The sequence below is a fragment of the Candidozyma haemuli genome (genome assembly GCF_002926055.2).
Source record: "Candidozyma haemuli strain B11899 chromosome Unknown E_2014730914, whole genome shotgun sequence".
Classification (NCBI taxonomy): Eukaryota; Fungi; Ascomycota; class Pichiomycetes; order Serinales; family Metschnikowiaceae; genus Candidozyma; species Candidozyma haemuli.
This window is the reverse complement of record NW_020289903.1, coordinates 63713-89213: the sequence shown is the minus strand read 5'-3', so window position 1 is coordinate 89213 and position 25501 is coordinate 63713. Positions and strand designations below refer to the sequence as shown.

General features: G+C 43.8%; 10 protein-coding genes across 10 annotated transcripts; 5 read left to right on the top strand and 5 right to left on the bottom strand. All coding sequences in view use genetic code 12, as the record gives it.

Annotated features, from left to right (window-relative positions):
- Nucleotides 1-1258: 1258 nt before the first annotated feature.
- On the top strand, nt 1259-3328 carry CXQ85_003217 (uncharacterized protein; the record flags this gene model as incomplete). The annotated part of the gene is made up of 2 exons (XM_025486870.1): nt 1259-2573; nt 3084-3328. 2 exons carry the CDS (start codon nt 1259-1261, stop codon nt 3326-3328), a joined length of 1560 nt encoding a protein of 519 aa, XP_025340318.1.
- A 511-nt stretch (nt 3329-3839) lies between these two features.
- On the bottom strand, nt 3840-4892 carry CXQ85_003216 (uncharacterized protein; the record flags this gene model as incomplete). Its single annotated transcript, XM_025486869.1, has 1 exon — nt 3840-4892. The coding sequence occupies one exon, from the start codon at nt 4890-4892 to the stop codon at nt 3840-3842; it is 1053 nt and encodes a 350-aa protein (XP_025340317.1).
- A 2860-nt stretch (nt 4893-7752) lies between these two features.
- On the top strand, nt 7753-8664 carry CXQ85_003215 (uncharacterized protein; the record flags this gene model as incomplete). Its single annotated transcript, XM_025486868.1, has 1 exon — nt 7753-8664. One exon carries the CDS (start codon nt 7753-7755, stop codon nt 8662-8664), a length of 912 nt encoding a protein of 303 aa, XP_025340316.1.
- Nucleotides 8665-9070: 406 nt separating this feature from the next.
- On the top strand, nt 9071-11488 carry CXQ85_003214 (uncharacterized protein; the record flags this gene model as incomplete). Its single annotated transcript, XM_025486867.1, has 1 exon — nt 9071-11488. The coding sequence occupies one exon, from the start codon at nt 9071-9073 to the stop codon at nt 11486-11488; it is 2418 nt and encodes an 805-aa protein (XP_025340315.1).
- A 21-nt stretch (nt 11489-11509) lies between these two features.
- On the bottom strand, nt 11510-18588 carry MEC1 (protein kinase; the record flags this gene model as incomplete). The annotated part of the gene is made up of 2 exons (XM_025486866.1): nt 11510-15874; nt 15922-18588. 2 exons carry the CDS (start codon nt 18586-18588, stop codon nt 11510-11512), a joined length of 7032 nt encoding a protein of 2343 aa, XP_025340314.1.
- Nucleotides 18589-18726: 138 nt separating this feature from the next.
- Nucleotides 18727-19035, bottom strand: CKS1 (cyclin-dependent protein kinase regulatory subunit; the record flags this gene model as incomplete). Its single annotated transcript, XM_025486865.1, has 1 exon — nt 18727-19035. One exon carries the CDS (start codon nt 19033-19035, stop codon nt 18727-18729), a length of 309 nt encoding a protein of 102 aa, XP_025340313.1.
- A 432-nt stretch (nt 19036-19467) lies between these two features.
- Nucleotides 19468-20455, top strand: CXQ85_003211 (uncharacterized protein; the record flags this gene model as incomplete). Its single annotated transcript, XM_025486864.1, has 2 exons — nt 19468-20398; nt 20436-20455. 2 exons carry the CDS (start codon nt 19468-19470, stop codon nt 20453-20455), a joined length of 951 nt encoding a protein of 316 aa, XP_025340312.1.
- Nucleotides 20456-20908: 453 nt separating this feature from the next.
- On the bottom strand, nt 20909-21595 carry CXQ85_003210 (U2-type spliceosomal complex subunit; the record flags this gene model as incomplete). Its single annotated transcript, XM_025486863.1, has 1 exon — nt 20909-21595. The coding sequence occupies one exon, from the start codon at nt 21593-21595 to the stop codon at nt 20909-20911; it is 687 nt and encodes a 228-aa protein (XP_025340311.1).
- A 247-nt stretch (nt 21596-21842) lies between these two features.
- SUI1 (translation initiation factor eIF1) lies at nt 21843-22226 on the bottom strand (the record flags this gene model as incomplete). The annotated part of the gene is made up of 2 exons (XM_025486862.1): nt 21843-22141; nt 22196-22226. 2 exons carry the CDS (start codon nt 22224-22226, stop codon nt 21843-21845), a joined length of 330 nt encoding a protein of 109 aa, XP_025340310.1.
- A 1213-nt stretch (nt 22227-23439) lies between these two features.
- Nucleotides 23440-24714, top strand: CDS1 (phosphatidate cytidylyltransferase; the record flags this gene model as incomplete). The annotated part of the gene is made up of 1 exon (XM_025486861.1): nt 23440-24714. One exon carries the CDS (start codon nt 23440-23442, stop codon nt 24712-24714), a length of 1275 nt encoding a protein of 424 aa, XP_025340309.1.
- Nucleotides 24715-25501: the final 787 nt, after the last annotated feature.

Here is a 25501-nt window from a genome sequence, read left to right as displayed (position 1 = left end):
AGATTCCTAAGCAGCGTCTCTATATTCCTTCATTTTTTGGTCCTGGTAACTGGCCTCCATCTTCTTGTAAGCTTCCCTTCAGCGTTTGTTGAATTGCACCACCATACATCACCGTAAAACCAACAATACCCCAACAAATACTACTTAAAAGCACAAGACCACACTTTCCTACAGTAAGTACCCCTCAGAACCCCATCTCTCTCATCTTAGATTCACACTGAACAAGGTAAGCTCTTTACAGAAGCGGAGACTGAACAGATCCCTACTCCAACAACCGAGCATACTCCGTCAAACCGAAAGACTCCTATAAAACCATTGTCAATCTCCAATTTCTTGTTGTTGGTCCACGAACAACTCGTACTTCTTTCCCAATTCTGCCTGAACAAAGACTACCCAGCTGCACCGCACGCCAAGTTCAACGACACATAACGACATAACGAGTACTCCTACAAAGAAAAATCCCTCGGGGCTCGGCGTCTTCTTTAACCCGAGATCCAAAAATCCAAATCTTTATTCTTCCTCCTCTTTTTCCTCCTCCTCTTCTTGTGGTTTCTCTCCACCTTAATTTTTCACATCCACATCTGCTATTGTCCAAAAACGCAGACGTCCAAAAAATATGAATGTGCCCCCCCGAGATAAGCCGTTGACGAGCGGAAACGACATGCTTAGACAAAGGAACCAGTCTGGTCCATATGGCGGATCCCACGCTTATAGGGCAGTTTGTGTCTCTTGGACCTGCCTGTTTATAGGGCTTAAATTAAACGAATTTATGCTCGTCCGCATTGAGAAAAAGCGATCTGCTAGTCTGTGCCTGGACCCTCGCTTAGGGTGCTCGCGTTAAGGCTCCAAACACCCAAGATGCTTTTAAAGGTTAGACGAGGAATAGGATGAATAGCTTCGCTAAGGGTGGGACCAGACGCGTCTCCTAGTTCAAAGTCCTTTTTGTTCTTCTCGGATTAGCCGCCGCATTATACGGCTCAAGGCCGAAATTAATTTGCCTTAATAAGAACAATACGCTAAGCGCTTCTTAATACCCTCTGGGCGTACAAAGCCGGGATCTGTCGAAGTGTCAGGGAATCCCGCTGCCACATTTTTTTTTTTCGCTTTCGTGTCAAATAAAAGCCTTCTTTTTCTTCCGTAGCCGTCTATTTCCAAATCTTATCTTTTCCCGTCTCGTTTGCAGCTTAATATCACAGGACGTGTGGCTTATCTCTTCACCGTTGTATAAAACAGAAGGTCTTCGGCCAAATTTTTCATAATGTCAAACATGTCAGCTTTGCTAATGGTCCCTGCTTCAGGGACCGAAAGGTTAATCCAGAAAGTCGAGAGCCAGAGAAGATCCTCGTCGCCAATCAAAAGATCCGACCTGAATGCCTTGACCAGAACAAGATCAGCCAGATCTACTCATTCGAAGCACTCGATTTTCACCCTGAGCAGCAGCCTTCGTGGTAGTCGTTCTCATAAGCCAGGCCAGTTCGATGCGAAGAAACTCAAGGCGTTTGATGAACAACTCGATACTCCTTACGAGAAGAAATCCATGGAATATGATTACAAGTTTGACGTGATTGCAGCTAAGGTGTGGAACCACCCTCAAAACGAAGCCTTCAACGCTATCCACAAGAACGACGAGCGTTTTATTAGCCCTGAAACCATCAACACTCTTCGTTATACTTACTTTGAGAGGTTCGAGGAATCGTATGGCAAAATCGCTACTTCCCTTAGTCAACTGCCCAAACCAGAGTACTGGTCGAAGGTCTGGGACTATGATGCGTACAACCACTGCCATTTGTTTGGTGCATCATGTAAAAAGAACCTCATTGTGGTTGACCAAGCATTAGTCAAGAAGAACGCTAAGACTCGGAGGAATACCGAGAAAGCCTTTAAAGAAGGTACTAAAGTCGAAGACTTTGAAGAGGAGCCAGACAAGGAGACTTGTATTAGGGACTTGTGGCACACGCAATCCTTCTGGAGAGACGTCTACTACGATGCCCGTTCATCCACCACCAATGAAGATTTTGACGAATGGCTTCCTCCAGTGGACATTGTGCAGCGTTTCTTCATCACCCTCACAGATTACGCCTTATACAACTTACATGTGTTGGAGTGTAAAGTGACAGAAGAGGATTTAGAAAACATGAGCGATGCCGAGATCAGTACACTCGCTGGGCAATTCTTCTTCTACTTTAACGACTCGGATTATGCGTTTTTCGATGTTCTTGCCAAAGTATTCAACGAAACGTTCATGCAACTGATCCGTACGTTTATCCTGGAAGAAGATAAAGTTGCCGAGAAAACCAAGGAAGTGATGAATGTTCTTGTAGAGACCATCTGCAGCAACTTCCAAATCAACTACTTTGGAGGCCAAGGAGTCGATACAATTTTGCTGGTGTGGCACGACTTCCTCCTTTTGGCCCTTGAAAAGCTTGTGATAGCAAATGTACCAGTTCTGCGGGCAGAGCTCACCACCACTGCTACTACCACCGAGGAAAAGCCCTTACCGGAAGCGCCGAAGGCACCAGCAACAAACACTGTGGCGGCTAAAGAGACAGCCAAATCAGATAAGAAGGTTAAGAGTAGTAGGAGGAGGCATGGGTTTTTCGCTCGGTTCCGTAAGTAAGATGACTTAATATAACCAAGGTTTATTATTGTTATTGCAACTTGGCTTTGTAGCAGTTGCTGTTTCTAGTGTGTGTACTGCAGACACTGTGGTCTCAACCTGAAGCTCTGTTTACCTTTTCGCAAGGCTAGTTATATTACTCGCATGGATGAATGTCGAGCCATATTCCTTGGACAATAGCATAAGGAGTGGGAGGCCCCGGAAAAGTCGAAAAAACTCCCTATTCTCGGGAACACTCACCCAAAGAACCCTCTTGTCGAAATCCCAGCCTTTCCATTGCTACCCCTGAATGTCCCTTCCTGATTCGAACCCTGATTTGGGTTGCAACCGCACGCACTCTTTTTTTTTTGTTCTTTTCGGAAACTCTTCAGCACGCACTGCATCTATTTTAAGCCAGACACTAATACCCACTCCCTGTTACTTATATATGCCCGAATTTCCTTCGGCCAAATTTAACCACTACTAGTCTTCTTCCTTCCTCCAGCCATGCTTCCAAACGCCCAAAACGACCATGTGTTGATGTCTGAGCATGCTTACTACGACCGTTCAGATACTGCCAGCAGCATCGTCTCGCCCCAATACCAAGGCCCAGTTATCTTGGGCGCCTTGATCCTTAGCATATGCCTTGGTAAGCTTGGGTACACCTTGCTTAGGAGGAGCCGGGCGGCGAAGAAGCCCACGCCTAAGTCAATGGCCGACCAGCTTGTCTAGACTTTGGGTTTGTTTTTCTTTTACTGTTGCAAATCGTTTTTGTGAAGAGACTGTGTCTCTGATTTACTTGGGGAGGGCTTTTTTTTTTTTGTCCTCGCTCATTTCCTAATTAATTTGGACATTCTTCCCGTTTTTGATGCCGTTCCTGAGAATAGGCCTCAACATGCACTACCCACCCTTCACAATGGCATAAATTTTTCCCTTCGTTATATTACCCTTCGGGTTTGAACCTTGAAGATTTTTTCATCCAGCATTTTAACTTTTTCATCATTCCACACCTTGCATCATCACTACACTTGTGTATCATTAATATTAATTTTTTAGGCTTTTCTTTAAGCCCCATGTTATGTAGGTTACCGGTTTTGTTTTTGCGAAGTACTAACTGAGCGATGGCTGGCTTCCGTACTGTACAAGAAGCCCACCTGGCTTGCACATTTGCTGCTACTGAGTTACACAAAGCACCGGTTTGCGGCCCGTTGGCATGTACAATTTCTCTAAGTAGGTGACATTTTCATGCCATTTTCGTTATCAATGAAAGTTCTAAGTCCCACAAATTCCAGTCGTACCAGATAAGCGGTGGGAAAATCGTACACAAGTGCCAGAGCGCATGTGAGTCTATAAGGCGACCAAAGGGTGCAAAATCGAAAAGCTCCAAAGATAACGATAGCGTTAGGAACACATTGAGTGCTACCGGGATAAGGGGGATTAGTTTTGACCGTAATTTGCAAATGACCCCTATTTTCCGTTGGATTTTGGTTTCGTAGGGAAGCAATTGGATAGCATCAAACTGCTGGTGATCGTAACGTTTGTAGATACGCAACGAATGAAGGATCCAGAGCGCCAGGGCGCTAAGTCCGATAACGCAATTATATTTCATGTTATACTGGTAGTCCCATTTCCGCGCAAGCTTGAGATAGTGCAAAAGAAGTATGAGAAGCAACCCAGACTGGTATACCTGCCGTTTCTTTTTGTTCTCGACCCGGAACAACTCAAAATAGCGTACACTAATGGCATTAAAATTAGCCATGATGATTGCGCCCGCTCCCAAATAGTCTAGAGTCTCTGTCACGGGAACGTCTCTGGTATGGAAAATGGTACTAAAAAGCCAACCAACCACAGAAACCGCCAATAGTATCCAGTACTGAAGCAACATGACGTGTTTCGCTGCACCGTTCTTGCTCCCCTGGTTGACGTTTCTCATGACATTGCTGTATGTGACCAAATTGATAAGGTTGACGTAAAGGTTGCCAAGCGAGAACACGGTGGAAAAGAGCTCGGTGACGCCCATGACCCTATCAAAGGGCCATTTGCCATGGAACTGCACCACGGGTAGTCCCTGGGCTTCTCTGATCCCTGCAACATGGCTTCTGCACTTGTAGTCACAATCCAGAGGGCAAGACCATAGGAATAGGTGCCTAGCCAAGAAGTTGATATCATGCTGAGGAAGATATGTACCTTGGGTGATACACTGCGTTTCAAAGCACTGGGTCAGGCATTCCTTGTATTGCGGGAGTCTATCACCAACAGAGGCTAGAACACATGGTATTAGGAAGGTAAGGAGCATGGTACCAGCATCAGTGGTTGTTTGAAAGATTAGTGGTAGTTGGACGCGCGCATATTAGCCGCCTCAACGGCTGGGGCTTGACAGCCTGGCAAAGCAGGGACTAGGGGCCAAGCTAAAAAACGATGATTGGAAAAGCAAGGGAGGGAGGGTAGGAAAGTGTAGTTTTAGGGGAAAGAACGTGGTCAGTTTGGCTTGGGTTGCGGTGAATCAGAGTCGTTGTGGTGCTGGCCGGGCCGTGGGAAGGCTTTTGAGTGGAATGGCTGCGAAAGAAGACTATGCAAAAGGGTGAAACTGGCATTCGGCCGTAAATAGGATGTTTGCTGCCAGATAGGCGGAGTCTAAGCCATTTCTGGGGTAGTTCTAAACCGAAAGACCACTTCTAGCCTTGCATTGGCTGTGCTGTGGTTGTAAGGTAATGGACAGCTATCAGAGCTCCACCAATAAGCAGAGAAGCATCCAGACTAAACGCACCGAAACAATGATCTGAAACTCCTCTTCTATAGCATGCCCTCCTTCTATATGGGCTACCCCTTTGCATTGTATGCTCCTCTAGATCTTATGCTGGAAGAACAATCCGTTTGATGGGGAGAAGCCATTTCCACTGCATGTCAGTGCCTCAGAACGGAGTGTTCCTATAATCCTAGTGTTCCGGCAATCCCAGAGAACAATCCTGTGGGGCTCTTTCGTTTATAGAGAACATCCCCCAAAGCCCCAGATTGCTTCCCCAAAAATACGCTACGCCCACCCTTTGGTACTCCTTCTCCTCACACAGAACGGGGAACTACAGCTACTACTGTACTCCTGAAATTCACAAGAAATGAGAGCCACCTTTACCAAACAGCATGTCCAGCCTTGGCGAACCTGATTCCCCTCCACTCCCTTACATCACTTCTGTAAAGCAAGAAAAAAGCATGGCCCGTCTTCCCACTTTTTTTTTTTTTCGCAGCCAATAGATAGTACGCAAGATTAAGCATTCACAGATAATATGTCACTTTCCAATTGGCCTATCTCTACCAAAAAACTCCCCCCTCCCCCCTCTTTAGCCTACTCCTCTTCACCAACCCCAACCAAGTGTCCCCTCCTTATCCTTAACTACACGTGAGAGGTCACCTGGCTGGGGCTCAAATTTATACATGAATTGACGGGTTCGGACCTAGAGCGAAAAAATACACCAGTGGTAGTAAGTTCCATCTAACTGGCTGGACGCTAAATGCAAGAAAAGCCCCATTTCTATGTAAGAGCAACCCATGACCCTGAAATTTCGTACATATCTATCGAAGCTTCTTTTTTGAAGGTTTAGTTCACTGGGAGGTCACTGGGCCAGAATTTTTTTTATTGGTGCCAGGTCCATTTTTGTGGTTCGGCGGCAAAATTGGTGAGAAGCTTCGTTGAGATCATGCAACAGTGAAAGGTCTCTTTCCTTTTGCAAGCAAGCAATGACCGATAGACGAAGAACGAAAGGGCTTCAAATAAGCCCAAGCAATGGGAAACATGAAAAACAAAATAGAAAAATGCCAATGTTTTGGTGGTACATTAAAGTGAAACATGTACTTACCACGTATTCCCACAGGAGGGGCCGGTTCCGTGAAAGTGAGACCAACCAGGAAAGGTGAAATGGGAAAAAAAGGATATGCGATAGTGCATATGCCGTTCCACTATAAGGCTTGCGTGCCGGACTCGTGCAACATCGCCGCAGCGAACAAGGTATTTCTCATAATGAAGTCATGCGGCGTTCCTGTACATGCCGCCGGTTGTTTTTTTCGCCTCTCCCTGGCTGGAATTTTTTTTTTTTCGCACTTTTTTTTCTCGCTTTTGTACGCTTTTTTTTCTTCCTCTCTCTATGAACCTTTACATTTGACCCGTATATGATTCGTCAAAAGAGCGGTCCCAGCATTAAAAAATCGCCTCACCATAATAGACTGAAAAAAAAAAAAAAAAAAAAATAAAGGCTCAAAAGTAACCTTCCAAGACAAGACAATAGACAATACCGATTTACCGTTCTCTCCTTTTTTTTCAATACTGGTATTTTTTCAAGTGGGGGGAAAAGCTACGTCTTCCTCACCCCCCCCCTCGTGGCCTTCTTTTACCCGTGTTGGACTATGTTTGCGGTGAAATTTCACCCCATAGTTTTAGTCTACTATCCAGTTTTTTTCACCTACACCCTCTATGCCTCCTTTTTTTTTTTTTTTTTTCTTCATTCCATTCACCGTATGCGCGGGACGCTCTCTCTTTCCAATACGCCGCAGTGGCACCGAACGTGCGTCGGATGCAAAAACCGTTGGGGCGACGTTCCGAAAAAAGTGGGATTCCGGTTTGTCCCTGACAAGAAAATCAACGGGAATGGCTTATCTAGGGCTACCTGGTATCGACGTCATGTCTGGCCATGTCCCCACCATGTAGTTTCAAGTTATCCTTGCTTTTGCTGTTTGTCCAACTTTTTTTTTCTTTCTTTTCACTCTTTCATCACTGGCCTGCAAGATTCCTGTATACGATAAAGCAATTGTGCGGCGTCTGCGGCGCGATTAAATTTTTTTTTTTTTCATGCCTTTTTGCCTAGAGGCAAGCATATATTTATATTCGGCTTGAATTCCCCTCCACTATCCCTTTTTTAGTTTTAAGCTACATCTTTTTCCCTTCATCCTCCAACCAGTTTTGGTTAATTGCAAGCCGTTTTCCTTCAAACATTCCCAACAGACCAGTCCCACTTATAAGTGTCTATCAGGTACAGGCTTTTTTTTCCCATTTTTTTTTTTTTTTTCACTTCATTTTTACCCCCCTGGGACCTTCAATTCTACTTTACAAACAACAACAAAAAATAAGGACTACCCAGTTCAACAACAACTTCAATTCAACTGCTTTGATGACCCGTAAGTCTTGTCGCATTCGTACTCCTACCCCAAAGGCTAAGGAAGTCACCATGGATAGCACTAACAAAGCAGCTCATACTGATGCCGTTTCCCGGAAACGAAAGTCGGAACCGCTCCACGAGCTGCTGTTCCAGAACCAACAGACTCCGGCAAAGAAGTCAAAGTCTATGACCAATCTTGCCGTTGAGGATGATAAGATTGACCCTGTTGAGAAGCTCTTATGCTTGACCAATCTCAATAATGACATCTTGTTCGATTTGGAAACGGATGAGTCCGGTTCTGAACCTAACTCTCCAAGGTCTCTCACAGCATCGTCATCATCTGTTTCTACAGATGCCTCTGCATCCTCTGAGTTTGAAGACTCCCCCTTGCATTCTCCATACCCCAACATGGAGTTGGACTTCTCAAAGGTGATCAAAGACAATTTGCGCTCATACTACTTATCCGCATACAAGAGCCCAATTGAGATTCACAATGACAACTCAAGCTTCTCCATTCTTAATAAGAAGTCCAACCAGCATGCAAGTGGCGCTGACGCTTCCTTGCCATCTCAAACCACAAAGGGCAGAGAAGTGCCATTCTTTAAGAATGTCAACTTCAACAAGCCGAAATTCGGCAATTCCATTGAGGACTACTTGTTCTACGACGATGACGAATCCGCAAACTCTCCGACAGACCTGGAGCAGGAGGAGATGCCTCTGAGCACCACCTTCATGCCACAGCTTCCAAACGTCTCGTTCCATTACAGGCGCGATGACAAGTTGAACTTGTCGTTGAGTGACCAAAACCCATGGGCTGAGCCTCAGGATATTTCCAAAATTTTGAACCTGAACTCGGTCATGACCGGTAAGTCCAGCGAAATGGTTGGCACTTCCAGACTATTGATTAACGACTTTTTCTTGTAATTATACACTCATGGATATGACTGAGTGTCACAGCATTAAAGCTTCACTTCTTGCTTTCATTTCTTTCTAGGTAATAAGGTATTACATGTGTAAATATATATATAATTCCCAAGCATCCTTTTGATACGTCTGGTGTAGCTCATCATCTAGAGCAGCGTTTTCTTGCAGCTACCGCTTTGTGTGTTTACCCTCGGATATCACGTGGCCCCATACATTCTCACTGAGCCTCATGAGCCGCCATCTCTCAGCAATCTACCCTGTGTCTACCCTCGGAAGTCGCACTACTAGTTCCCCATACTATACTATTACGTATCAAACCTCAACTTTAACCATCTCAACCATACTCCCATTCCATACATATATTCCTTCGTCACCCAGTGAACTCAGGTAAACTAAGCAGGCCTAGATGTACATTTTAGATCTCATATACGCTTACCTTCTTGGTGGCGTCACTTTTATACCGTTGCTTCTAGTGGCTTTCGTCTATCTACAGCCAAAGGCACCCGAGTCCGATGAAGAGGAACCAGGCCTTAAAGCCAGTGAACTTGAAGAGCAGAACCTGTCGGGGCTTGACGCTTATAAGCAAGGGTGGATCATTGTTACCAATGAGTTTCTAGAGTCTACTGATCTGATAAACTCATCTACTCAGCTGGTAGCTGACTCTCAAGAAGGCAAACTGGCATATTCATCATTGTATAAGCTTGTGAAGAATTCCGGAGCCAAGACGAAGGATTCGAACGGCGAAGTTTCCTCGGTCAATGATTCCGATGCTGCTTCAATTACTCTGGCTCCTGCTGCCGGTGCTCCTCCGAAGGGCGGCAATAAGAAGCATCGCTATTATGCTGTGTTGAAGCATGGGAACCTTTTCTTATACAAGGATGAAAAACTTAAAGACGTCAAGCATGTCATTGTTTTATCCAACTATGTTGTGTCGTTGTGGCCTAGGAATCTTACGGAGGGGCAATTGTTCACCAAGTACTCGGCTATCGCCTTATTGCGGAAGGACTGGAAGAGAAAGAGAAGGCTTTCAGATAACGTCACATCCATGGGAGAGTCTGATTGGGAAGAATCCGATTCGATCACTTTACAGGATGTGTTGAACAAGAAGTCCAAGCTTCCTGCTCCCCCAGGTTCGTTCTTCATCTATACTGACTACAACATTGAGAAAGAAGACTGGTACTTTACATTCATCAAGGCATCTAAAACGGATTCCGATACTCCTCCGGCACTCGATCCAAGTATCCAGGCGAAAACTTTGCATTTCGAGACTCGCCATATGGTAAGTTTGATACAGACACTTTATAGTGCTGAAGGCCAGCTACATACGAAATGGTTCAATGCCGTCATCAACCGTCTTTTCTTGTCCCTCCAGCACACTGATGTGATGCAAAATTACCTCGTCGCTAGACTTGAAAAGAAGCTCAATAAAATGAAGACGCCAGGCTTCCTTGACAAGTTCCAGATTACCAAAGTAAGGGCAGGCCATGGTGCTCCCTTCATAACTTTCCCTGTGTTGAAGGAGATCAACCCTGAAGGTGACTTGCTTGTGTCATTGTATGTTCATTACTTTGGTGAGATGTCTGCCCAGTTGGCTACCAAGGTCAACATCAACTTGGGATCTCGTTTTAAGCCAAGAGAGATGGATGTGCTTCTTTCCATGACACTCGAAAAGCTACAAGGTCCTATGTTGATCAAGATCAAGCCTCCTCCATCTGCGAGAATGTGGTACACATTTGAAAGCGAACCAGCAATGAACATCAAGATTGAGCCGGTTATAAGCTCCAGGCAGATGTCCTACAACATCATTACAAATTCTATTGAGAAGAAACTTAAAGAAGCAGTGAAGACATCATTGGTATTGCCACACTGGGACGACTTTGTGTTCTACAATACAGAGACCGAGCTGGTCAGGGGCGGTGTATGGGACAAGGAATACCGTAGGCAGCATACTGAGCTGTCTGGTAGTGAGCAGAAAGCCGAGCCTGGCCAATCAAAGGCAGAATCCATGAGCCCCTCTCGTGCTGACGCAGAGCTGGTCATCTCGACACTGGGGTTGTCATCTACCAGTCAGGAAGTTGACGATAATCTTAGCTTCAGAACTGATCTCACTAATGAAACTCCCGTCCAGCTTAATCTGACAAAAACGCGCTTATCATCAACCATCAATGATCTTTCGAAACGGTTGAGAAAAGCCAAGTCGACTCATACCCTTGGTGTGGATGAAACTAATTGCCTTTCTGATGGCTCCTTGATGGAGCCATCCGCATCAGAGACACCAAGTGTGAACGGGTTGGTGATGGAGGAATCTGAATCACAGGCGTCAAACGAGAAGAATAATACGCTCCGAAAACTTGGCAAGTGGTATTATAAGGACGAAAAGCACCCTGAGAATAAGGGGCAGACATATCATCCCCCAGAGATGATCACCAACCGTCGCCCTAATAGGAAACAATCCTCTGCAAGTCAGGGCTCCGAAACAGATAAAGCTCCCCCAGAAGTACTGGTTTCGCCTCCAAGCGCAGGTTTTTCTTATGATTTTGGATCTGAGGTGCCTGAACCTATATTGGGTCACAAGCCAGCTGCATCTTTAAGAAGACCCTCGGTGGGTGCAACTTCTGTCCCCAATGCTGATGTCAAGGGAGAGATGAGGGAGCATTCGAACAGCAATCCTGAACCAAGTGACCAGGGCATCGCTTTTCCTACGATTTCAGAAAAACCATCTACATCTACAGTGACGAGGTCAAAGTCAACGCTTCACCGCAAGCCGCCACCGGAAGATCCACTTTTAGAGGCATCGATTCCTGAATCAGAAAAATCTCTATAAAATAAACCGTTACTTTTTCCTTTAAACGTAGGGAGCCCATCCTCCGTACATTTGTGCAAGATTCTCTTTCGATGTAGCTTCTTGAATCAAGACATCCACTTGGCCATGGATATTCATGGGCAATCCCTCTTTCTCATCAAGAAGTCCTCTAATCTTTCTTCTCACTTTCCGAAGATGATCCTGTGGATTCTCTTGGGTTTTCCAATCCAACAATGGATCATAAATCAAGGTCTCAAGAATATTCATGAGAGATGCCTCATTCTCTCTCAAGATTTGTCCTGTTACCTCACAGGTAATTCTGAACGTGCCTTCGATACCTATGATACCCATTGCATCTACCATATTCTGGGTCAATCTGAAAGGCACGATCTCAGGGGTGGGCAACGTTAGACCTTTTTCAAATAAACAATCAAAATCAATGTGCAAAGCAGCTCCGTTTCGTTTGAAGAATAAGAGATTCTCGCAATGACGATCACCCAAGCCAATGATGTAGCCAACAATTGACATGACAGCGGCAGTTCGCGTGTATGCCTTGCGAGCCAAGTACCAGAATGCTGGATCAGAGAACTGATCGATAAACCACTGGTGAAGAACAGGCGGAAATTCATCGCAAATATTATCAAAAAGCGAAATCAAAGCAGTCATGGCATTTTCATCGGAAGCATACTTGGCTTTGACAACCTTTTGCGCTTCATCTAACTTCATGAAAATCTTCCGATCGTGGGGAACCTTTCCGTGTTTCTTCTGCTGTTCATGAATGACAGATTTCATCGTTTGTACATCTTGAACGAATTCGATGACTCCCATGTCCTCAGCAAGAGGAATAACAGAGTAATTCTCAATGATGAGGTTTCTTTTGCGTGCAACATTATTCAAGGACAATAATCTGTTGATCATATTCGAGAACTCAAAAACCTTGGCATCTTTTCGGGTATCATCTCGCTTGAGCATAAGTCTGTAAGCTTTGCTATCAGTTCCTCTGATAGTGATTTGTTTCGGCATTTGCAATGAGTGGAAGATGTTTACCTCTTCATCAAACCCATCAAATGTTATCGAAGATGATTTAGGAAACGCTGAACCCGGCTTGCTAGTATGCCGTGTAGCTGGTAACTTGATCTCTAGGTTGCTCTTCACGGGAATCACTAATGAATCGTAACTGGTGTGTAAATTCGTGACGCCAAAATCATCTGTCAATAGCCATCTCTTCTTTTGAGCCTTCTTGACCTTCTTTAAAGCAATACCTTCTAAAATTTCAAACAAGCTTTTTGCGCTCACTATGATTTCTCCCAACGACTTAGTCGCCTTCGAAGTGTTGAGTACTTTCACCACTCGCTGCCTTCTTATGGTATCCTTGGACTTAACATGGGATAAGACATACCACAAACTGTGCTTAGGATAAGCCGATATTAATGACTCAATGATACCTTGCATTAACTCCACACTTGGCTGATGCTGGTGTGTTATCCTTGAAAGAATTTGCGTGATAGAAGTGTACCAGACATAGATCGGAATGGTATTCTTGTAGGTCTTGATGTCGTGCACTATCTGGTTGAGCTTCCTCTCCGCATCTCGAGTTTTATTAGGTCTTTGAGCGAAATCAAGCCAAACAGTGATGAACTTGGGAAGCGCTTCAAAAATGTATGACGGGCCGAGAGCAAGCGCTTTGAGAAAGAACCTGATAATCTGCTGCTCGAAATATCCAGACGTGTCGTTCTGAGACTCCATCAATTTGCTGTGGTACCTTCCCAAGTCATAGTAGGGCTTCTCCCAGGACGGGTCAAGTTTGTACGCTTTCGAGTATTCGGCAATAATTTTGGATGATGACGAATGACTAGACTCATCAAGCCAAGAAGCATATTGTAACTGGTTCCGTGCTTGTTTCTCGAGACTTGATGACCTCGAAGTCGCTAAATTGTCTGACATGGTCTTGATTGCTTCAGTCTGCTTTCCTTGGTCCCAAAGAAGATTTGCATATTCGATGTTGGCCTCACTATCATTAAGGGTCATAGCGTTCATAATACACTTCGTTGCAATGTCTAAACGCTCATTACGCCGAGCGATTCGGGAACAGTCAAGCAAAATGTCAGACACCTTGTCTAGGTTTCCGGTCACCACGGTAACTGTCTTATGCATCGAAAGCATCTTCCAGTGGCTATCAAAAGAAAGATCAGTATTGCTCATCCTTTCCTTCAAAATCTGTTCCGTACCTACCATTCCCGATGGGTTTCCCCTGGTAGTGACAATTGAAGCAGTATCATAGAGTATATGCAACTGCAACATTAGAGTTGAATTTCTGGAGAACGAGGATGATCTTGACAGAGACAAAGACTGACCCAATAGCGCATATATCTCGCTAATTGAAGAATTAAAATGGTCCAAGTTGCCGTCGCCTAATGCGAGCAATGAGTCTGCAAATCTCGAGTGGAAAAGGTCTTCAACGTCAGTACTATTACCGATAACCTTGGCAATAGTCAGCCATTTTTTCATTTCTTCGATATCAGCAATTGCAGTAGCTGCCTCGAGACCAACCATGGCCCAAGGTAAGGGCAAATCGTTTATCTTTTCAGTCTTGGAATTCAATCGCTGGATCACATCATGGTAAAGCCCATGGTTGGCTAACGACTTAAGAAGCTTTGTATTGCATTCAACTCGATCTTCGTGAGTGCCTATCTCACTGAGAACTTCAAACGACTCTTGAGCAATCGCCCAATTTTGGTTGTATTGAAAGGTGTCTAACTTCTCAGCCAAGTTATTAGTGGAAAACTTCTTTAAAACACCATCGAGAGCATCGTAATCATCGATGTTAGAATAGACAGACTGTAATGTTGACGTAATACTGAGATTATCGAGCCGATTGTTGTTCTTGACCTTACCATCACGATAGCATTTTTCGAGATAAAGAATTGTCCGCTCATATGAATCACACTCGGACGACGTAAGAGCTATAAGTTCCATAGGGATCTCGTGAAGTAGGCCTTCCACACACTCTCGACTCTTCTTTATCATGGATGAATCAGCCTTTGGAAGTGAAGAGTCACTCAATTTGTGAGTGGCAGCGGACACCCATTCGTTCAAATAGTCGAGCACTTCAAATACCGCTTGATAGCATGCTTTCAATTCTTCTACCCTTTCGGCTGTAGAATTTTGGCCTACGCCAAGCTTAAGGATTGTAAGGATCTCATCAAGAATGTTCTTTCTCACTTCTTGCTCTCCGTTAACAATATGGCTTAGAACCACGTATTTTAGCAAATACTGAGCGATGGATATCTCTTCATCTCTGATTAAAAGCGAACAAGTCTGGAATATGACACTTTTCGCCAACATCATTTTACCATGCTGTTTAAGATTATTGTGAAGGGGTCTCCGAAGTAAATTCGTCGTTATATCAACAAGCCATTTGTCGTGCTTCATTCCAAGTTTGAAATATGGAAAGGAAAGGGGTTCGTATCGTGGTTCTGGAGCAAAGTATTTTGACGAAAGTAAAGGAGTAAGCGTAGACTTGTCGATCTCCGAGAACTTGTTCCACACCTCGGCTCTAACTCCCTGGTTGGATGAATTTAAAATCGAATTGTCTAAGCCCATCACGTTTAGAAACCTTTGCATAGAGTATGCCGAGAACAACTGTCTTATCGGATCATTGGATGCCCAAAAATTCTTGATAACACGAGACTTTATAAACTCGCTGAGGAATTCAGCATTTTCTCTGTAATCTTGAAAGTCATACAAGATGACTATTCTGGAATCAATCGTCTTGAAATTGAACCTGTTGGCATCTAAGGCCCCAATGCTACCTAATACCATGGCACATTTCCGAGCAATCAAGGAATTCTTGTTCTTGAACTGAACCGACACATCTAAAAGCGTCCTCACCAATAAAGATAGCGAATCCTCACATGCTGCATCCTTGAAATCATCTCTTTGGCAACTCAATTGATACTTCGTTGTAAAGTTAAGTAAATCATCAAGAGCCTGGTGTACGACGTATTGGTTATTTGTTTGTAACCGTCTGGTAAACTCGGGGAAGTAGCTTAGCTTGGACTTTGGTTTCATCATACTTATGAAGGTCGCATCCAACACGAAATACTTATCCAAATCCTTGATAAAGGGGACTGAGAAGTAATAAAGGGCATACTTCTTGTACTTCTCTCGTAACTCGAGGAAGAGTTTCTCGAGAATCTTTACCGCAATTTGTTTAGATCTGTGCTGTAAACTGTCAAACTTTTGGAAAATCAAGGAGATGGTAATATCAAACAAGGAGACAAGTCTCTCCGAGTCAAGTTTTTGAACGAGAACACTCCAACACTGGATTGCTGGTAACTCAAGAGAAGGATTTTCCAAAGATGCTTGCAAGCATGTAGAAATTTGTCCCAAGGCTGATGCCGCCGCCTCTATGTTGCGGCTTATCAAAAGTGAATAGCGTTAAGCGAACTAACCTTTTCGAGAAATGGTTTGATACCCTTGATGTGATGCACATTCTCAGAGAACCTTTGAACTAGCTCTAAAACATGTTCCCCCAAAATATATTTGACGTAATCAAACTTCTGTGAATCAGGCCTTTGGCTCGAGCGCTTGGCATAGTTAATTTTTGCAACATATTTGATGGCATTGAAGATTCTCGTCTCATTAACAATTTGGCCATTCTCATCAAGCTGTATCTGAAGTAAGATGTACCAAAGTACTTCCCCAATATTGGGTATTAAATCTGTTATGGAAAGCTTTTGATAACGAGGGCTTGTGTTGCTCAAGACGTTAACGATGTAATCTGCTTCGATGGTGTCGTCTTTGCAAAGGTACGTGGCCATTATCCTTGGGAGCGTCTTTGCCACCAATTTAGTCTTGTCCATATTAGAAGCTTCTGCAATTTCTTGGATAAAATCATGCTTATAATACTCAAGAAGGCGAGGCGTAGTGTAGTCTCGAGTTTGACTGAGAAAGAAACGCTTGGAAACTCCTAAAAGGCTTGTTATCCTCGAAAACATCCTAGCTTTTTTAACGATCCTCTCAGCGATACTTGGTAAGTATGGCGATAGGAGCTTGTAAGGAGTCAATGATTTGGCCGTTGCAACGTAAAGGAGAAAATTATAGGCAAGGTTGACATGCTGTTCGTTCGCCTCTCCAAAACAATCGATCATCTTGATGAATATCACGCATAACCACTCTCCTTCGCAAACTATGGCCAATTCACTAAGAGCCATTAAGGTGGATTCCGCCATGTGGATCAATTTCGGGTCACTAAACTTGATCTTAGAAACAGCCAGGAACGATGATTTGAAGACGTTTTCCAGAAAGTCGTCTTGGTGATGGATTAGATACAATGGTAACACTCTCGCTGCAATGACTCGGGCCTCTCTACATCTGCTTGAAGAAAGGCATTGGAGGACAAACATATGACAAGGCTCTTGTTCGATATCTTTCGTTGGAGGCCTATAAGCTGCAAAAATGTTGAACAATGCTAACAAGAAAGCAACAATTAATGACGAGTCACTTAACAAGTAGTCTCTTTTACCGTGTAATAGAAAGTCACAAATGACCTCACGGTATATGACCTCAGCATCCAGTACCTCGAGTATTGAGGGTCTGTCTAAAGAAATGGAGCTGAAGATGTTTTTGGTCGATAGCGTCGACATGCTAATGGACTCCCCTGATCTATAGTTAAAATCCTCGGTCAAGATTGCAGGGACAATGCTGAGTGTATTGATAAAAGTGAGCAATGTTGCCTTATTATTAAACGGCAGTTTAGCCGAAGATGAACCATCAAGTTTAATGAGGGAGGCTACGTAGCCGAGCCAACTCTTAACATTTGGAAGCGAGTCCAGGTTATTTGAGTGAAGATACCTTTTAAAAGATACCTGAGAATCTGTGATGAACTGAAGAGCTTTTGATGGATCATCCGTCTCATCCTCCAAGATTGAAGTCCTGAGCTGGTCAAGCTCCGCATCCACGAACGGAATGGAGGCTAAAATAACAGCATTGGATGTAAGCGTCAAATTATTATTAGCAGCTTGTTGATGAATGAGGATATGCGATAGTTTTTTTATTGAGGGTGGGAACCGAGACACGGAGAGTAGCTTTTCGACACTGGTGAACTCATGCTCTTCTTCAAAAACACCGGTATCAAAACTGCTGAAGAAATTATGGACGAGACCCTTCTGGCGGCAAAAGACAAAAATCTTCATGAGACTTAGACAGGTAGCCTTATTGAATGTCTTGAATTGAAACATAGTCTTGCCGTGTAGTTTGAAGCTATCAAAATGAGAATGTACCCATGTCATGAGATAGGTCACTTGCGACCACTTCAAGCTTTCGTCAAGCAAAAGATTACTTGTCATTCCATGCAAAAGAACACTTTTGAGATAGTCTACCAACGGTAGAAGCTCGTCCTCTGGAGTTGCAAATTCAATAGCGTCGAGAACGAAGCATATACGCTTGGTGAAACTTTCAAGCTGGAGTCTTGTAGCATTGGCAGTTAGAAGGAGCTTGCGCTGGACATCATAGTCATTCACCACACTCAACAAATGGACTGTAGCGGTCAAAGTATCAGTATGGTTCCTTATTAGTCTGACTTGTGTGAAAAGTGTATTTACACTTTCAGAAAGTAGCCGCATCAACGCAAGCTGAACTTGTCTGGCGTACTTGAACCCATTCACATGGACAGTAACGCTATTAATGAGTCCAATTAGAAGCAGCTTCACAGCATTAGTGGCAGCCATGTTGCCAGGAAATTGCAGTAGCCAACTCATGGAGAAATGAACACCCCATTCGTAGACGTTCTGGTTACCGAAGGGAACTGACACTGTGGTGGCTCCCATAAGAACCAGGGATATTTCAGCGGGCGTGATTTCGGCATTGAGGAGATGCTTCTTTTTGGAAAGCACTAAAGCAATCGTATCGACTAGTCGTAGCAGAAGATTCAACACTTGGGATGATCCAGTGGAGGCGTTCTCAGATCGAAGAGCCTCAAACTTGGCATTGGTGAAGCCATAAAGGTATAGTAGTAGCTTCTTAAAGTCGGTATCCTCATCTGACGTGACATTCTTTTTCACGTCATCTAGAAACAACGTTAGCTCCTCGGGCGTTGTTCGTAGATAAGGGTTTGACATGGGTAGTATCAGTCAAACGCGGCAGGCCCTGATGATTGTTTAGATGCGGGAGCGCACCCATATATCACGTAGTAAACTACACTACATCGAGCATTTCTACATTTAAAAACAGTCATTGCTCATCATTTCTATATACATTTAACTATCGTAGTTGATGGGTCTCTTGAAAAGTAGTATATGAGGTTCTGGCGCGTGTGTTTCATAGTGCATCCACCCTAAGGATTGAGTGATACCCAAACCTCGCCATTCCTCTTCCAATAAGATTCTCAATGTTCCTGTTTCTGGGTTAAAATAGTCCTGTGGAATCACTTTCAACATGTCTTTTGGCAACATTACATGTCGATATTCGTTGGAATCGTCGCTGTATCTGGGACTATAATGGATCATGTCCAGGAACTCGAGCACTTTGGCTCTCTCCGCGTCGGTCAAGTATCTAGGCCTGCTCATTGGGTCAAAGAGTAGTGTTTTAAAACGATTGGAGGTCTCTGTGTGTGTTGTGTGTAGTGGGTATCAAGGAATAGGCGACAGTGACTTCGAAGTCAGACTTGACGCTTCCTCTCCGGAAAAAAAAGAGCTCCAGATTGGCGAATATGTCACGTGACCGCGATTCACCTACGGATCTTCCTTTATCCCGCTAACTTGCCTCCGTTCGTCAAGTCGTATCTATATTAAAGGGTGAAAATATTCTTAATTCGGATCCTTACATTCCGTTTCTGAATGACCAACACATGAAGAACATTGCTAAGCGCAAAGGCTAACCATAATGTCTGAAGGCCCTTACTGTCTCCTGCAGACGCACCTCTGTAACCGTTCATCGCGCCGTTGCCTATAAACGACATTCCATCAGATACAAGTGCTCCCAGCTTAATCTAACTGTTCATGACAAGATTGGGAGCTGTGGTGTCCAAAGACAGTCATCTTCAATTGAGAGGTATTGATTTTTTTATTCCCTGCTTCTCACTTGCATGTGCTGATCCCAAGAAGGTATCTCACATTTTCCTAGAGGACTTGAATCAGTATGTTCCGGACCCTGGCATCTCGTACCTTATCAGGCTTCCAGATGGCATGGAGCCAAGTGAATTCTTAAGTCAATTATCCTCCATGGATGCCTCTTTTGTAGTGGTCGTGCCAGTAATCGAGAATTGGCATTATTGGAACGTCCTACAGCAATTCCAAGACCGTGTTGATTACGTCTTAGATGCTAGGTCGCAACTCTCTTCGGAATGGATGGAAAGGTTTAAAAGCTTAAAGTTTACTGCTGTCACAATAATCAGCCCATCCTTTGAAACTTTAGCTTTAAAGAAAACCCAGCCTGATTTGCTTCTATTGCCTACCGATCTTGACGTGGAAGGCGTCGCCAAGGGACGTGAACACGCTACTGCTCTAACTCAGAAATCGATGCAAGAACAGTACATTAATTTCTTTATAGATCCCTTGCAGCCACTCACTCAAGAGATGCCTCTAGAAGTATATGAAACATTCGAGCAAGACGAAGCAAAGTACGAGGCTTATGAAGAAGCCATTGACTTGGCTGTTGCCGATATATTGAACCAAAAGAAAAAGGACCGGCTCACCATTCTTGTTGTCGGTCCTGGAAAAGGACCATTACTTGCATTTGCAGCCAAATATATGGATTCTGCAGATATTATCGCCGTGGAAAAGAATCCTAAGTGCATCCCTGTCCTTCATGAACATAACAAAACTATGTGGAAAAATAATATTACCATCATCGAAGGTGATATTCGTGACATTATACTGACTTTGGGTCCAGTCGACCTAGCGATATCAGAGCTCATTGGATCATTCGGATGTAATGAAGCTTGCCCTGAAATTCTAAATTCCTTCAGTAATGCTGACACAATCATGATACCACAAAGTTTGACAAGTTACATCAGACCCATTTTTTGCGAGCTGGGTAGTCTGTTGGGTAAACGACCATATCTCCTCAAATCCGATGAAAGGTACTGGGTTGACGACTTAAAGCAGGCTTTTCGTTTTACTTTTCCAGGCACCAATGATTTAAACCAGAGGGTTGCCCATCACTTTCGATTCAACCATCCTGATGATGCGAACGCGTTGGAGGGCCACTTCAAAGCTGATCTATATGGTCATATAAGCATCACAAGCACCCGCTTAGACTCTAGCGCGTATGTTTGTTCCTCGTGGTATCCCATGGTCTTTTCAATACCTCTTGTTAATGCCAGCCTCAGTTTGGTAATGGAAAGGAAGAGCACTTCAGAGCGCCTTTGGTACGAGTGGACAGTCAATGAGACAGTATACAACAGAGGCGGAGAAGACTATTTTGTCCCACTTAAATAGACTAATAATTTATCAGTGCTTTGGGTCTCAGTGTCTCTTTTCTCTCGTCAGAACGGCTTTCATGCTTCCCTCTATGTCTATGTCTGTCCAGGTGTTCTTCCCGACTTCTTCGGCTCGGAGAACGCTCTCTATCTGACCTTGAGCTCTTATGGCGATGCTTGGACAGCTTATGTGATCTGTCCCTGCTAGCGGCACGATCCTCGAACGTCTGTTTTCTTTGCTCCCGTTTGATAGCTAATAGCGGATCGTCAGAGAGAGCCAGTGAAGAACCGGTTTTACCAACATTTGTTATGCGATCAAATGCACTTGTCGACTTTGGTTTCTTATTCTTCACAGGAACACTACCCTTCATCAATTGTTCGACGCTCTCTTGCTTCAGTAGAAAGTCTTCTTCAACCTCACGGAAGCCGGACTCGTTTACTTTGTCGCTATCCTTCTTTGGGCCGTCCTGGTACATCCAAGCAAGCTTATTTAGCTCGATCTTCTTGTCCTGAGGTAAGGCGTCGGGGTCATTGCCGTATTGTAGTCTTATCATCTCTTCCTTCTCCCTCTCCCTCTCAATCTCCTTGGACCGCTCTTTGATGGCCTTGAGTTCTTTCAAGGCTTCTTGTTCTTTCTCCCATACTTTCTTTTGATTTTTGACTAACGCGGGGTTCCACGACTTCTTCAAGTTCAAATCCCCAGGCATGGTGGCACAAGAATGTGGTAGTGGTATGTGCGCGATAATGAGATGAGATAAGACAAGGGTCCACCAGAAGCGTCTCTACAATGATAATCACCGAGGCATTATAGATAAAAAGCCGACGTTAGTCATCTTTAGCATAGGAGTATTTTGAAGCACCTACTGTTCATCTACAAAATGAGTACCAGATTCATGGCATCCGAAGATGTATTAGATTATATAGGCAAAGGCTGCCAATAATAGAAAAACCCACTTAGAAACCGTGGATCTTGATGTTCTTCTTTGGCAACTGCAACTTGGTAATCAAGAACTCAGAGACTTTAACTCTCTGGTCACCTTGCATCTGGATGACTTCACCCAACTCGGAATCCTTAACGATGTTACCGTTACAGGCAAAGTCCTTCTTCAAGACCTTCAAGATCTTCTTCAAGTCATATTCATTTGGTACACCCTGGACGGTGGTCAAGGTCTTACGACCGTTACGCTGCTGAATACGGATATGGATGTAGTTTGTGGCTTGAGCTTCGGAATCACCAGTGTCGGCGAAAGGGTCTGAAGAGTTAGTATAGAACGTGGAAAAAATTCATGGAAAGGTGTAAGGCATACCGAAAGAGTTTAAGTTTTGGATAGTAGACATAAAAGGGTGGTTAGGTTCTCTTGTTGAGCTTTATCTGGTTGTTGGAAAGAGTAGTGATAGGATTTTTTAGCTGACCTGATGAAAATGCGACATGTCGTCGCTGTGTACCAAAAATGTCGCAAACGTCATAGAATATCCATGAAAGCCATCATTATGTCGTTGCCACCGTTAATTCTAGATGAGTTGTGTATTCCATGACGATCCTTTCGGTCATGAGTTAATTGGGCCATTTTAACAAGTGGCAAAAATTGGTAACTGGTTTTTTAATATGCCATAGAGATATTCATGGAATGCGCATAATCAGTGAATACTTATAAAATATGGATATGCAAGACGAACTTCTTGAGAAGCGAAGGATGTCATCAATATTATAAAAGAAAAAAAAAAAAATAAAAAAAGAAAAGACGAGAAAAAGACAAAGAAAGAACAAATACAAGGAACACAGAATGGTTACCCCTACTTTGCTGATCCTTCGACCATACCTTCCCCAAAGGCAAGGCCAATGTACCACCTACAGAGTAAAATGGTTGCGAAATGATAACACAAAGAAAAGACCGATGCTGAAAAAGAAAACCTGACGTAACGTCAAAGCAGAGCATCTTCTTCGAAAACAACATAAGACAAAAAAACTTCACCACCTTGTTCGGTGCATCCACATTCCAGCAAAAAGAAGCATTTAAAAACTCTATTTAATCTCTGCCTCCTTTTTTTTTTTTTTTTTTTTTTTTTTCGCCTCTCCACTGCGAGCGTGTTTGGCATGATAACGTACTTCGCTTGTGCGGGAAACTCCAAGTAGACCCATGTGCAAAGTGCCCAATTACTGTCACACGCTGAGCCGACCCGATTAATTTGCCAGGTAAAGCTTTTGCACTTGCCAAGGACGTAAAAAAGAAGGAAAGTGCTGTAAGGAACCCCTCGCGTGAGTTCGCTTCTTCTGCAACTTTTCACTGTCAAAATTCCCTTTTCAGGAACTGCTTCCGCAACCAGTTGCAGATTATCGCTACCAACCTTTTTTTTTTTCACCCTACCCATTCTCACAACGGGTGCACTGGCATTCTCATTTGCTCATCTGCAGGAAACTCGACAAAAGTGAGTTCAACAAAACCGGCAAATCATCAATTCCCCATATCTAATTTCATACGTCTTTAGGTTTCATTGCTAGCGCTACAATTGCTTAGATCCTTCCAACTTACTGATTAACTTCAAACAGACAATGGCAAAGGATAAAAAGCACTCCTCCAAGGGGAGCAAGCCTCTGGAAAAACAAGAAGAGACCGCTACTCCACCTCCTACAGTGTACAATGATCACGACAAGAAGAAACAGGCCTTGATAACGAGAACCATCTGGGCTCTTGTTATGCTTGTGGGTTTCCTCGTGGTCCTAGCTAGCGGGCATTTGCCACTCATCTGTTTTGTTATCATGTGTCAGGTTCTCACTTTCAAGGAGATCATTGCCTTGACTTCTGAACCTGCTAGAGACAAAAACATCCCTTGGAATAAGTCATTGAACTGGTACTTTTTGCTTTGTACCGTATACTACTACGACGGAGAGTCTGTCTTTGACTTTCTCCAAGATGAGATTCTCTCATCGAACGCATTGTTCTTCTTCTACAAGAACCATAAGTTCATTGCCTATTCCCTTTACATCGCAGGCTTCATCTTCTTCGTGTTTACGTTGAAGAAGGGTTTTTACAAGTTCCAGTTTGCCCAGTTGTGTGCCACCCACATGACTTTGCTCCTAGTTGTCTTCCAATCCCACTTGATCATCGAGAACATTCTTAACGGTATCATTTGGCTTTTGATTCCTGCTTCCCTTGTGATTGTTAATGATATCTTTGCTTACCTCTGCGGTATCACGTTCGGAAGAACTCAGTTGATCGAGATCTCTCCAAAGAAGACCGTCGAAGGCTTCCTTGGTGCTTGGATTTGCACAGGCGCCGCTGCCGTTTTGGTTGCCTGGTTGTTGTCCATGTCTGACTACTTGATCTGCCCAGCTACCAACTTGTCTACAACTGTCTACGACTATCCACACTGCGAACCAAACCCAGTTTTCATTCCTCAGATTTACCAGTTGCCTGATAACATTGCTGAGTGGGTCGGCCAATCGACTATCACTTTCAAGCCTCTTTATTTCCATAGTGCTGTTATTGCCACTTTCGCTTCGCTCATTGCTCCATTTGGTGGATTTTTCGCCTCTGGTTTGAAGAGAGCATTTGGTATTAAGGACTTTGGTGACACTATTCCAGGACACGGCGGCATTACCGATAGATTTGACTGTCAGTTCTTGATGGGCTCTTTCTCCTACTTGTACTTTCAAACTTTCATCTCATCAAGCAATATCGGTTTGGGCAAGATATTGCAGATGGCCGTCTTCAACTTGACTACAGCTCAGATTTTCCAGTTGACCAAAGCGTTATTGAAATACTTACACACCCTGGGTCTGCTCAGTGACGACAAGTTGCAGACCATTCTCGAAATTTTGAACTGATTCTCAAGCTGCACATTAAACATTTAATTCTTGGAAGGTCATTTCATTACATTGTCACGATTACTCTACTTGTCTCAACACATCTTTTGTGTAATCAAATAAAATAAAGAATCAAAAAGAATAAACCCGATGTAGACATAGCATGCACCCTTTTTGTCCTTTCCAGATGCGTGATTACTTACGCTACTGCGGATCATTCAAGGGCGCCTAATGGTCCCACCTCTCGAGTTGGTTATGATCCCGAATAACTCGTAGAGAAAACGGGTATTCCAATTGACAACAGGATACTCTCTAGACTTATGCTTTAAGGTCAACCTCTCCAAGCGAGAAGCAAAAAGTCCAAGTTCAAGTTTTCCCCAAAGCATAATGTCCAAGCGAAAGCTAAGACCTCCACAATTCTTGTGAACCCTTGAATCAGAATATCATACCGTTTTGGTACATGCTGGGAGCAAATCAGGAACGAAAAGCTGCTGGTTCAAGACCAATTCGGATATGATTCGAGATCTGTTACAGTGGCTCAACTCGAAAGAAGCTGAAGACCTTCCCAAAAGGGCCACCAGCAATTTTGACAGGTAAAAAATGAGATCTTGGTAAAGGTTAATGCTGGTGGCAGACTGCACACAACCACTTTTAGCTGGGTAATCGTGCCTAATTAGGAAGGTGCGTCTGCAGCTTTTTCGCAGCCAAAAGCCAAAGTGTTCGGCTACATCGATTATGACAACATCGAAGAATCAGCATTATTCTTTTTTTTTTGCTGGCTCTAACGGCCAATCTTAGATTTTAGTCA